General features: G+C 45.2%; 1 protein-coding gene across 1 annotated transcript in view; it reads right to left on the reverse strand.

Annotated features, from left to right (window-relative positions):
* Positions 1-13,729, reverse strand: part of CCDC102B (coiled-coil domain containing 102B) — a 604,790-nt gene that overhangs the window by 53,882 nt on the left and 537,179 nt on the right. The window contains exon 7 of the mRNA XM_081205635.1: positions 4,438-4,554. Within this exon, the coding sequence (XP_081061761.1) occupies positions 4,438-4,554 (117 nt within the window). The remainder of the gene's footprint in view (positions 1-4,437; positions 4,555-13,729) is intronic.

Genomic DNA, 13,729 nt, shown 5'->3' on the forward strand with positions numbered 1-13,729 from the left:
GCGGGGACTATATCTTTATGTAGTCCACACAGAACAAAACACACAGAAAACACAAAGATTGGCCTAGTATTTGTGTGCAAGCTTTGATATGATACAGAACTCTTTCGAAGGCTATATTTTTGGGAACATTTCAAAATGTTCCAAAGACATGTTCTACTTATCCAGGCTTCCTCAACCTTAGCCCTCTAGATGTTTTTGGCCTACGACTCCCATGATCCCTAGCTAGCAGGACCAGTGGTCAGGGATGATGAGAATTGTAATCTTAAAACATCTGGAGGGCCGAGGATAAGGAAGCCTGTACTTATCTATTACATTAAGGCTTTTCTTCATTTTTTGATTGGAGAGAGGACATTTTACTTATTACTGTAGCTGTGGCATGGTTCTTCAGACTGTAAAACGATGCCTGCTAATAATAATTTAATAGAATTGTTGTGATTAATACGCATTAGCTTGCTTACCTTTTTATATTTCCAAGTACTTTACCCCCAGGCAAGCTCACTCCTAATATCTGAGGGGAATAATGCCTTGGGGGAGTGGGGAGAGACTAAGATTTCATTCAGAAGTGGGGAATATTGCATTAGCATCTTCATCTTGCTTTCATTTCAAACTGCAGTAGCGGTTGCTTTCTGGAACTATGGCTTTCTGACCAATATACTAGCACATCATGCTAAATTTCAGTCACACCCGTGAGTGTGCTGTGACACACAACAAATGTCATTGGACGATGTCGCTACTCTCTCACCCTTTCCATATGTGTGTGCCTCTTTTCCCTGTATGCTTTCTTCCATAAAATAGGCAGGAAAAAACTGTATGCTGGTCTACTCCCCCTAATTTTGTCACTTTACCCCCACGGTTTTCTGGGTTAATGGATTTGCAAATGATTTTTTTCCCCTGGAAGCAATTAACACGGAAATGAGCTCTCAACTTCCTCTAGATTCCCAGAAGTGAGATTTACATTGTGTGAAAGCTCAAATATAATGTGGAAATTAAGAGTTAGGGCAGGCACCCCAAACTTGGCCCGCCAGATGTTTTGGGACTACAACTCCCATCATCCCTAGCTAACAGGACCAGTGGTCAGGGATGATGGGAATTGTAGTCCTAAAACATCTTGAGGGCAGAGTTTGGGGATGCCCCAAATAAATTGCTGTGTGAACACAACCTAGGAACAGAAGGTGGTGGGAGAAACATAGGAAACTGCCTCTTAGTGAGTTTGACTATTGGTTCATCTAGCTCAGTAATGCCTACCTTGATTGTCAATGGCTCTCCAAAGTTTTAGACTGGGGCCCCTCTCAGCTCTGCCTGAAGTTGCCTAGAACCCTCTTGCAAACAAAGCAGATGCTCTATCACTGAGCTATGACCATTCCCCAAAGGAAAGGTTCCATTCTCCTCATCCCCGTGACCCTTTTGTTCTATAACTGTTTCTTGCTTTATACATAATTAGGGCAGTTTTTAAACAAATGACTCTGCAATTGCCATGCATGCTTTGAACCATAACCACTTGTGGGAACAATTCTCTTATTGTGTGTGTGTGTGTGTGTGTGTGTGTGTGTGTGTGTGTGTGTATTCTTTTTACTACTTTGCATCATACAGAAGCCTATTCACAGCAGAGGAGGTTAGTTATTATCAATTTACTATGTTTCTGGGGAAAATTTTACTCTGATAATCTCTACTGAAAAGTCCATTTTTAACGCTCACCCTCTTTTTCTTCATAAACAAGCAACCCAAAAATGACCTAAAGACTTCCTACACCAGGAGGTCATGAATCCTTGTTAAAGACAACAGAGCGGTGCCTCAGGCTATCCTGAACAACTACTGGCAAAACAGCTGTTTTAAATTTAAAGAGCTCAACAAGGACAAAATAAAATCAATACAAGACTATTAGTGTTCAAAAGAGCTATGCTACAATTGCACAGGTTTTAAATGAGAGCAGAGCAGTCATATATGGTTTGCAGTTTGAAACAATAGTTTCTGAGGTATCCTGACTATACACTTACGACAGGTTACATAGAGCAAATGACATCCAGAGAGTATTTTAATACCATTATGCCCTTGATAAGCAGATCAGATCATCCACACTACTCATTTTATCTCATGTTTTGTCTCCCTTAAGACTTTTCCACCAGCCTATTACCAGTTTCCCATTTCCAGGTTCATAAACATGCAAGCAAGCTTTTGGCAGTAAACTAATACAATGGTTTCATCATGTTAAAATGTCTGAAAACAGCTGCTGTTGAAAATATACTGTCTGGGATGCCCAGTTGCAATCCTGTAAATCAGGCATGTCCAACAGGTAGATTGCAATCTACTGGTAGATCGCGGGGTGCTCCTGGTAGATCTCTGGCCCCTCAGCGATCTCCCCCTCCCAAATAAAGCTCGACAAATTTGGTCTGACAATGGGTAGATCACTGCCAGTTTTTTTTTATACTGTGAGTAGATCATAGTCCATTGGGAGCTGGACGTCCCTGCTGTAAATGAATGCTACTATTTCATTGTAGGCTCCAGCTTACAGAAGGGCAAAGTCTTACCTATTATCCCATCCCTACTGAACTAGACACCAACTCCCATGCTGCTTCAAATGGTCTCCCATTCTTGTTCAGAAAGTACAAGTGATCTACAGGGGGGACTGGCCAAAAAACACTTTTCTTCAGAAACTGTTTTCTGTGGCAACAGTGAGAGTTTTTTCTGTCTTCTTTCTCCATGCAGCAGTGCAGAGGGTGTAATTTTCCATCAGGATCAGTTGGAGGCAAGGGAAACATATTAAACCTCCCTTTTCTTCATACTGTCATCCTGATGAAAATCACGCCTTGCTGCCTCCCTGTGTAGGGTTTATACACAGTGTGCTGTGGTTGGGTGCTTTTTCACATTAGTGAAAAAGTGAGGGAGAGGAAACACTTTTAAATTTTCTATGAAGATACGCTAGAGAGAGATAATGATTTGCGGCAAAAGATATTACCATATTTGGGGGGGTGGCGGGCCAGAGTTGTCCAGCTTTTTTTAGGGGGGTGCTAGAAAATGCACGTATCGCAAAAGCCACCTATCCATGTATAAGATGAGCCCAAATTTTTAACATACCATAGTTTTTAAGTAAGAAAGCATAATGTTATACATGGAAAAGTACGGTAAATTTGTCTTTTAGAAATTCCATAGTGGAAACTGTATGATTAATAATTAACTTTAATGATGAGACCATGGTGTCCTAAATGACAAACTTTTCAATAACATGCTTGTGCAGAACTCTATTTTGAAGGGGGGGGGGACATTTTCTATATGAGTGTATTCAAGAACTCACACCTAATCTTAATCTCACAAAACTAAGAGTCCTACCTGAACTTCTCTACTCTCAAATAGTCATTTTAAAGTTTGCACAAAGAAACTAAGGAGGGAAAATGGGTCTCTCAAATTGATTCATCCAAAGAACCTGTACATGGCCCTTCAGTCATGTATATATAAATCATTCTCCACTCTACCTTTTTAAAACCCCTTTTGTAGCAAACTATTCAAAGACGCGGGTGGCGCTGTGGGTAAAACCGCAGTGCCTAGGGCTTGCTGATCGTAAGGTCGGTGGTTCGAATCCCCGTGGCGGGGTGAGCTCCCGTCATTTGGTCCCAGCTCCTGCCCACCTAGCAGTTCGAAAGCACCCCTAAGTGCAAGTAGATAAATAGGTATCGCTTTATAGCGGGAAGGTAAACGGCGTTGCCGTGTGCAGCACTGGTGCTGGCTCACCAGCTGCAGCTTCGTCACACTGGCCACATGACCCGGAAGTGTCTTCGGACAGCGCTGGCTCCCGGCCTCTTAAGTGAGATGAGCGCGCAACCCTAGAGTCGGACACGACTGGCCCGTATGGGCAGGGGTACCTTTACCTTTACCTTTATTCAAAGACAGAATTTGTCGTTCTCCTTTCCCTCCCTTAATATACTGTATTTTTTGCTGTATAAGACTCACTTTTTCCCTCCTAAAAAGTAAGGGGAAATGTGTGTGCGTCTTATGGAGCGAATGCAGGCTGCGCAGCTATCGCAGAAGCCAGAACAGCAAGAGGGATTGCTGCTTTCACTTTTTTCTTGTTTTCCTCCTCCAAAAACTAGGTGTGTCTTGTGGTCTGGTGCGTCTTATAGAGTGAAAAATACGGTAAACATTTATTCTAACTCTTCATTTTCTCCAGATTCCCAAAGACAAAAATAACTGAATTTATGAAAATGGTTTTTAAAAACTATTCAACCAATAGTTTTCCAACCAAGATGTACTGAATGTGCTCTTCCAATATGCTTTTTCAGACTCCTAATAGACTCCCATAGAAACCTTCACCCCTGATATAAATACTACTTACATCCAGGGTACCATGTGTTCTGCATATATTTAGGACAGCATATTTAACATAATTCTAAAGGATCTATAAACTTTCGTTGTGTAAACACACACTTCAGAAATATCTAAACATACCTCTGCTTGTAAGTCCCAGATCTTCATAGAGTTATGAGATTTGGGTCCAGGGTCTTCCTCTAAACTTTCTGTGATTCTTGTTACTTCAGTCTGATGTACATCATTATGTATCCCAAACTGAAAAATAGAAGTTGGCTCATCACTGAAAAATTAGGATATCATCTGCAAGCATCATCTGAACGATAGTCTCTAGATGGCCTAATACAGGGGTAAGGAAACAATTTTTTAGCCCTGAAGGGCACATTCTCTCATAGGCAAAAACAGGTTTACTACATCTCAGTGGTAAACAGGTCCAGATGCAAAAGTAAACAGAGCAATGGCTGTGATGCTCACCTTTGCCCAGTAATTAAATTCCAGCCCTATAAAAGCCAGAGGTTTTAGGCACACACACACCCCACACACATTCTCTGTACTCCTCCCTGACAAGCAAGCAAGAGGCACAGTCACAATTCAAGAACACATTCCAGCCAGACAAAATCATTCAAGGAGGATGTAGCCAATAGGTGAGCATATGGTCAGGAGAGAATCGCTAGGATGAAAGAGAGAGGCCTGGAGGACCAACTTTGTTCCTGTGCCTGAGGTTACTCACCCCTGGCTTAAAACATAAAAATATGCTGCTAAATAAACTCACTGGATTGTGACTCTTTATCTTAGCACATGAGCGGGATGATTAGGGAAACAGAAAGGAATGCAACATCACGCTAAGGAGATTGCTCCATCAGCACATGTCTTTCTGCTTGCCTAGTGGAACGATCTCCCCTCTCTTCACCCTGTGCTCTGTTCTGGGGGGTTGTGCCCACTCTCCCAACCTGACCTGTGAAATTATGTGGGGAGGAGGTGAGAGAAGGGGGAAGTCCCATTGTGCTAGCGGGAGTTCTTATGGTGCCTTCTGTAGCACAACAGCTTAGTTGAATCCTGCTCAAAGGCTCTAGCTCCTTCCCTACATTGCATCTGTCGTCACCCTCCATAACCTGGAGCCTGAATTTCTGAAGGTGGAAGACACTATGAACATGAGGAGGTTTAAAACCTTGTTTTCCAGGGTTTTAAAACGCACAAGGAGCTCTCACAAGTGTAGAACACTTAAATTCATACCACCACTGCAAAGCTTAGCATAGGCAAACAGAAAACTCCAATTGTTATAGGCAATTATAGGCTGAAATTGTCACAAGGAATCACCCATTCTAATGTCACAGTGCAGCATAAACCAACACTACAACAGAGACAAAGAGAAAATAATGAGTATTTTTTCAAGCACAATTTTATGGAAGGAATGATGATTTGCTGGGCCCATTCTTCTGTTTTGCCTCATTGACTCACAATAGCAAAATCCACATTGATTTTAATGAATGTGGATGGCCCCCTTTGAAAAGAACAGATTGGGAAAGCCAATCAAAAGTGCCAGGAGTGAAACTACTGTATTTTATTGCAAAATACAACATAAGAACAGATGTCAAATGCTTCAATTTGGGGCCTAGCTGTCTAAGATGGGCCAGTATAAAGTATTAGTCCAGAAATGCACTTACCAATGAAAGAATGAAGTTCCAAAATCCTCTTATCAGTACTGGATTCTTCGTTGTAAAAACTTGTAAAATCAGTGTATTTTTAAATATATATATATTTATTTTTATAAGCTTTTAGCTTGCTTTGTAAACAAGATTTGCTTCTCAAAGTGGCTCGAGGCCATGTGCAAATAGAAATCCATAAAATCTAACAGTAAAACTAGTTAAAACCATTAAAATATCCAATTCCACCTCAGGAAGATACACGCCAGCATACCACCAAAGTAACCCACCCAGCTCCAAAGAACAGCATCCAATACCTTAGACTGAGCTCCAAAGGCCATGCTGAAAAGTGGAATCTTTAAGACTCTTTTAAATTTTTCAAGGGAGGGGCTTGCCTGAGCTCACATGGAATTAGATTCCATAATTGGAGAGCCAATTGGAGAGTTAAAGTGGGTGAATATTTTTACTTTTCACTCTCTCTTTTTCGGACTGCATAAATACCTGGGTTAGATTAACCATTAAGCAAAATAAGCACATGCTTAGAGCATCAAAGGAAGGTAGGCACCAGAGAAATTTTCCATTGCCAGATTTTTAACGTTAATGGTCACTTTGCTGGTTTAGGAAGCATTGTATACATGATGCTTGCAATAACAATCCATATCTATCCTGTCATTTGCAGTGAACATTTCTTATTTTTGATGTGTCTACTGCCAAAATAGCTTTGATCCAATCTGAGGAAATAACGATGTAGCAACAATGTATACACACCCTTAGTCTGTAATCTTGTGTGCACTGACTAAGCCTCATTGAACTTCCAATTGAAACAAATTCAGGATCAGGCCAATAGGGTGTTACTTCTATGTGATGGAAAGATACTGTGAACATACCCGGAACTGATTTAGTGGGGGTCATGTTATATATGTTATCAGGGATTTCTCATTCCATTCTACTATAATAAAGTTTTTCCACATAGTGAAGAAAAGAATTTCCATCACAGGAAAGCAAAATCCACAATCCAGTGTATCGCCTTGCTTCATCTAGATTGCTTTTGAGAACTTTGCGAATTTAGATTCCACAACTAGGCAGGGAAAGCTGGAGCCCCTGATGTTCATTCCAAATGGGATTTTTAAAGACTCATTAGCATGCTTTTCTAGTAGTTGATTGGATTATGACAGAAGAAACCAGCAGGGGTGGCAGTGGTAATAGATTATACAAACTGTGTTCAAAACCCTATGTAAATGGCAAAAATTGTTTTAGGCAAAGGGATTATAGCAATTATTTCTTCTAATTTAATTTGAAGTCTCCAAAGGGCAGCTGCTTTGGGGCATTCTGAACCAGAAGATCTGACGTAAAAACACGAGCTTTCATCTCTTAATTTGCCTCAATGACATCCTAACTTTGCAGGAAGCAGAAAGAGTCTTTGCTAATTCCCACATGTGTTTCAAGGTTTCACAACAGATATTTGGTTTACATTTCAAAGGATGGTACCGTGCTTCCATCAAACACGTTTTAATGGTACTTGAAACCGCATTGTATTACTGCTGTTCGTTGCCCCTTTGCTGCAAAGGATGTGAATGTGACAGCGGGGTATGCTTGGTCTTCATGATTTGAAGTTGAGTTTGCTTGTTTATTATTTAAAGGAAGCAACACTTCACTACAATCTTCTTCCTAACATATGGAGCTTTGACAGTCATTAGGGAGATTGGTCTGACTCTTGCAAATCTTTCCTCCTATCCAACAGCTGGTGAAAGTACTTTCCTCCCCCCCCCCACTTATTCTGGGCAACAAACGTCCATGTGGAAAAAAGGGTGACAATCTTGAAGTCAGCAGAAATCTAACTTGCAGCTGAGCAAGAATTCTAACAAAGAACAAGCAGGTGGAGGAAAAACTAGGGTGTTTCTGAGCTGCAGATACATAAAAAACACAGGAAAGATTATGGAGGTGTTTGAGATTCCCTGGAGAAATTGCCCTTGTCTTATTGAAACAATTGTTGTTTTTTACAACAACCCCTCAACCAGAGTCTTGGGAACATGCGGATTGCCCATTGGGGTGGACCTGCTACACTAGGTTGCTGGAAGATGAGTTGGTGATGCTTATGAGAGGGAAAGAGGTGACAAGGTGGTTGGGTCAGCACAGTGCAAACACATCAGCAGGAGCGGCATATTGGTTCTGCTGGTGCATTTTCACAACACAGACCTCCCTGCCACATCACCCCTCTTCCTCTCCTCCTCCCCCATAAGCATAAATGATCCACCAGCCTGGAAGCTAGCATGGCACCACCTCACCCCCTCCCAGTAAGCAGCAGTAACTCACCTGCTAGGAGGACAGGTAAACACCTCTGCCAGATAATACCTTGTGTTACTGCTCAGCCTTCTTCAATCTGGTGCCCTCCAGATTTCTTGGACAACTCCCATAAGCCCCAGTCAGTGTGACCAAGGATTAAGAAGGATGAGAGTCATAGTCCAAAACATCTGAAGGCTACCTGATTTGAAGATGACACTTTGATGGAAATTGGTGTCAATTCCACCCCATTTTTTGCACAGTTCTTAAAGGAACAGGAACCTTGCCCACTTTTGCATTTGGCCGCACTAATGATTGGCTGGCAAGCCAGGCAAACACATTCATTTCCTGCCCCCTTTTTTGTGACAGAAAAAGCCACCGTAAAGAGGCATGGTGTATTGGAAAAACATTTTCAGCAAACATCCTTCAGGGGGAAAAACATCAAATGTCAAGTGTGAATGAATTTATCTTTATGAAGAAGATAGAGTTTAACCCTTTTACGTTTCTGTTGCTGTTACTATTATTAAACAATCTAAATTACATGATTATTATTATTTTTAAAAAATGGGTTGTTATCTAATGATAGGTCTACTCAAAATAGACATTAAGTTAATGGATATGACTAATTTAGGGCTATTAATTTTAATGGGTCAACTCTGAGGATAACCTTAAGCACAGATCATGTATTACCCACATATCTCATGGTCACATCTATATCTACCAAGCTGGAAAGAGGTTTCCTCTCTCCTCTTTTAATTTTGCAGAGGAGGAAGCATATAGGTTTTCCATACAATCGCCAGCATACAGCTCCATAAAACATAAAGGCTGAACTAAATCAAGTTGTGCTTTAAATAAGACACAGAGAAAAGATGCTTGAATGAGTCTCTTCCATGCCCTTCTTTTGTTTCAAAGTTGATACAGTTCTGTTTACATTCTAACTTGTTTGATTTTTTTAAAATAAAAGAAATACATAGTTTCAGGAGCTGTATGGAAGAACAAATCTAACTTCTCTTCTTTCTACATACTTAATTAAGCAGGTGTGGATGTATGTTTACATTTGCAGCAGGTGTGGGTACTTATCTGAACACTGTACACAGAATTTCAATGCATGATTGTAGGGTTGTATGTTTACATTCTATTTGCCAAGTGGAGGAGAAAACTGCTTTTAAATTATCACATTACGAAACAGCCAAGGCTTCAAGATGGTGGACCTTTTGCACCCCCTATTGATTCAGTTTCATTCCTTAGTTTCTCAGCTTCAGGAGTTAGCAAGCCCGATTTGATGGCTTTCTAAAAAGTTCTATAATTCACACTGAAGCCTACTGCTGCTCATGGTAGTAAAATAATATTTAACGCAAGCATGGGGAAACTGTGGCCTTCCAAATGTTGATACACTCCAAACTCCTACCATCAGCCCCATGGTCAGACTATGGTCAAGGGTCAGGGATTATGAAAGTTGTAGTCCAGCAGCACCCAAAGGCAGAAGTATAGGGCATGGTAGGGTAGAGATGCTAACCTGACCCCCTGGCAGGTGAGTTGCTAAGATGGTGGGGTGAAACACTGGGAATAGTGGCACAGTGACAATGGACCAGCAAAAGTGCTGGATTTAACTGCATTTGCACTGTAGTGAGCTTGTCCCCACCTCACCCCTCCCCTGCTAGTGACCAGCAGTGGTTCATCTGCCAGGAGGTCAGGGAAGTGTCTGCAACTCACCCCACCCTCCACTACTGTCTGGAGGGTCACCAGTTCCCCACTCCTGCTTTTGTGATAAGACTGAAGGGCCACAATCCAAAGTTCCATGTTAACCTTCTTACTGCATCTCTACCTGTTGCCTTGCCAGTTTTTGCAGAGGGGCACTCAGCTTTCTAGGTAAGCGGAGCATAAAGGGCTACAGTGGGTGGACATGATGCAAAATAGGATAGGGCTTCTGTCCTGTCCATTTAAACTCCAAACGCTACTGTCAGGGGTTTAGGAGCAGAGGCAAGGGCAAGGGAGGAAACAGAGAGCGAAGGGGAGGAGGCAGAAGAAAAGATGAGTGATGACGACGACCCGAGATCTCCGAGTCTTTCCAGTGAATCAGAGGATTCACAGAAAGGAGCACCAGTGGCCAGGGCAAGGGGGGAGTTTAGGGGGGCACCCCAGGAAGATAGAGCCAGAGGGGACTCAGAGGAGAGCAGTTGGAAATCGGGACCAGCGTCACCGCTAGGGAGCAGGGAGGAGGAAGGGAGCCAGGGGGCAAGCGCTGGCAGCTCACCACAGGAGGGAGGGCATGAGTCAGGAGTGGCCACACCTCCATCGGGGAGCGAAGAAACGGTTAAGCGGAAAGTGGAAGGTTGGGCGCGCGCGCCAAGTTCAAATGCAGAGGAAGAAGAAGAAGAAGAAGAAGAGTTTGGATTTGATATCCCGCCTTTCACTCCCCTTCAGGAGTCTCAAAGCGGCTAACAATCTCCTTTCCCTTCCTCCCCCACAACAAACACTCTGTGAGGTGAGTGGGGCTGAGAGACTTCAGAGAGAAGTGTGACTGGCCCAAGGTCACCCAGCAGCTGCATGTGGAGGAGCGGAGACGCGAACCCGGTTACCCAGATTACGTGACTACCGCTCTTAACCACTACACCACACTGGCTCTCAGTAGGCGGCGCAGTAAGCAGCCCGGAAAGGGAGCCAGGTCCTAAAGCCCGGCGCAAGGAGGCAGGAGGGTCCGGGTCAGCGTCAGAAGAATCCCGGAAGGAAGAAACCCCGGGGGGCAGAGGGACCCAGAGGAGAACAGTCAGGCGGAAAAGGTGGAGCAGGGCTAGGATATTAAGTTGGTGCACAAGGGGCGGAGAATCAGACGGAGCTTCGCCGATCTAGCTACTAGACGTAGAGTTGCACGCAGCAGCTTGAGAATGGAAACTGTAACTCAATAAAGACTTTTACTTAATGATCGCTGGCTAGCGTGATCCTCTGTGAGCTAGGATCTTCGAGCAGCTCTGACAGTAAGCTCCGTCTCTCAAGTGTGGGCATCTACAGCCTCGAGGAGGGGAGAGAAGCAGGTGCCTACCAGCGAGCTCACGAACGGCAGCCGACATGACGGCTGAGCAGCAGATAGAGGAACTCAGAAAAGCAGTGTCACAACTGACTGCAGAGGCTCTTGCATCCCGGAAGAGAGAGGAGGAGGCAGCTGCCGCCTGCAGGGATCTCCAAGTCAGGTTAGACGTGCTTACAAAGCAGACACCCAGACAGGAGGGAATTGGGTTGGCGAGACGAACAGGCGGTCTGGTCTCTCACTTCGATGGGAACCTGCAACAGTATCCCAACTTTAGAGCAGATGTACTGTGCGCACTGCAACTGCTGAATAAAGACTTTAGAGATGAGCAAGAGAAGGTGGGATTCATCATGTCCCATTTGCATGGGGATGCTAAAGCATGGCTGCGCAATCTATGGAGAGATAAGGATCCGGCGCTCCAAGATGCGGATGCCTTTATTAAAGCGATGGATGGGTGTTTTTTATCAAGCATTGACGTGGATCTTGCCCGGAAGGAGGTGCATGGACTAAGGCAAGGGAGGGCCAGCGTAAGGCAATATCATGCCCGCTTTTTCGCTTTGATCAGTGCCCTGGAATGGGACAGAGATTCGGCCCCTGTGAGAGACCTCTTTTGGGAGGGGCTGCACAGCTCGATTAAAGATGAAATCGCGAGGGGGGAGAGACCCCGGACCACCCAGGAGGTCGTTCAGAGGGCACTGGCAGTGGGGGTGCGGCTGGAAGAACGTCCGTGGAGCAGGGACGAAGGGCGTGGAGGGCGCGAACCAGCCAGGGGCCCCTCCTTCCTTCCCAGAGACGCAGCGCGGGCGCAATCCACGCCTCCACCAGGAGGAGGAGCGGAACCTATGGAGGTGGGAGGTGCAAGGGCTCAGTCAGCAACCAGAGCCCTAGCACCGGCAGCGGTGAAAGCGAAGCCTCCTAGAGGGAACAGGAAGTGTTACGTCTGTGAGGAGCCAGGGCACATGGCGAAAGAGTGTCCCCAGAGGCCCCACAAGCTCACTGCAGCCTCAGCAATGGTGACTGCAGCGACACAGCAAGGTGGACCACAGCAGGGAAACGACGCAGTCTGGCTGGAGGAAGAGGCACTGGGGCCCAGCCAGACGTGTTAGTGACACAGTCCCCAGAGATTTTACAGCCCGTGAACCCCCTCCCGCCCAAACCAGTAGTGAGGCTCACCGCATCTCTCCAGCTGCCCAATGGCATCACCATGGACGTGCCAATCACCGTGGACTCGGGCAGCAATGCGGACTTTATAGGGCAGGACTTTGTCGACAAGCACGCTATACAGTTGCTGCCGGCCACACTGCCCCTGCAGGTTGTCACGGTGGATGGCAGGGAGCTGCTAGGGGGGCAAGTGGTGAAGCAGACGCCACCGATGGTGATGCGACTTGGGAATCACACAGAAGTCATCAGCTTCAATGTCACTCAACTATCGGATACGCCCATTGTATTGGGAATGAGTTGGCTGGACAAGCACAGCCCAACGCTGGCTTGGTACCAGAGGCAGCTGATCTTCGGCTCTTCCTTTTGTGCTGAACACTGCATCGTGCCCCGGCAGGAAGGAGAGGAAGAGGAGTCACAGCTGCTGCTAGGCACGCTGCAAGCGATTCCCCACAAGTACGCAGAATTTTTGGAAGTTTTCTGCGAAAAGGAGGCGGACAGACTACCCCCTCACAGACCATATGACTGCAAAATTGACCTGCTGCCGGGGGCGGCGCTGCCTAAAGGGAAACTGTATTCCATGTCAGAGGACGAACTGCAAGAACTCAAGGAGTTCATAGATCATAATTTGGAGCGCGGTTTCATCCGAGAGTCCAAGGCAGCGGGGGGCAGTCCTGTATTCTTTGTTAAAAAGCGAGACACGCCCCAAAAAAGACTGGTCGTGGACTATCGCATTTTAAACAGTGGGACCAAGCCATCGGACTTCCCCATGCCCCGAATCGACGACCTCCTAGCGAAGGTGCGGAAGGGAAAAGTGTTCACCAAGTTGGACCTGCGAGGGGCGTACAACCTCATTCGCATGCGGGAAGGAGATGAGTGGAAGACGGCCATGTTCACGCCACTGGGGACCTACGAATATAGAGTTATGCCTTTTGGATTGCAAAATGGCTCCCACGTTTTTCAAGCTTTCATGCATCACGTGTTGGTGGGACTTCTCTACAAGACGTGCGTCTGTTTCTTAGATGACATCCTGATCTTTTCGGAATCGCAGCAGGAGCATGACGGGCACGTCAAGGAAGTGCTGAGCAGGCTAAAGCAACATAGGCTCTACGCCAAGCTGGAGAAGTGCCAATTTGACGTGACGGAGGTGGACTTTCTGGGCTACAAGCTGTCTGACAAGGGGCTCGCCATGGACAGCGCCAAGGTTCGAGCGGTGTTGGATTGGAAGAGTCCACGCAACCGGAAGGAGGTCCAACGGTTTGTCGGCTTCGCGAACTTCTATCGCAAGTTTATCAAAGGCTTCGCTATGCAGACAGCGGCCATCACA

The sequence above is a fragment of the Podarcis bocagei genome (genome assembly GCF_964188305.1).
Source record: "Podarcis bocagei genome assembly, chromosome: 8".
In the NCBI taxonomy this organism is placed as follows: Eukaryota; Metazoa; Chordata; class Lepidosauria; order Squamata; family Lacertidae; genus Podarcis; species Podarcis bocagei.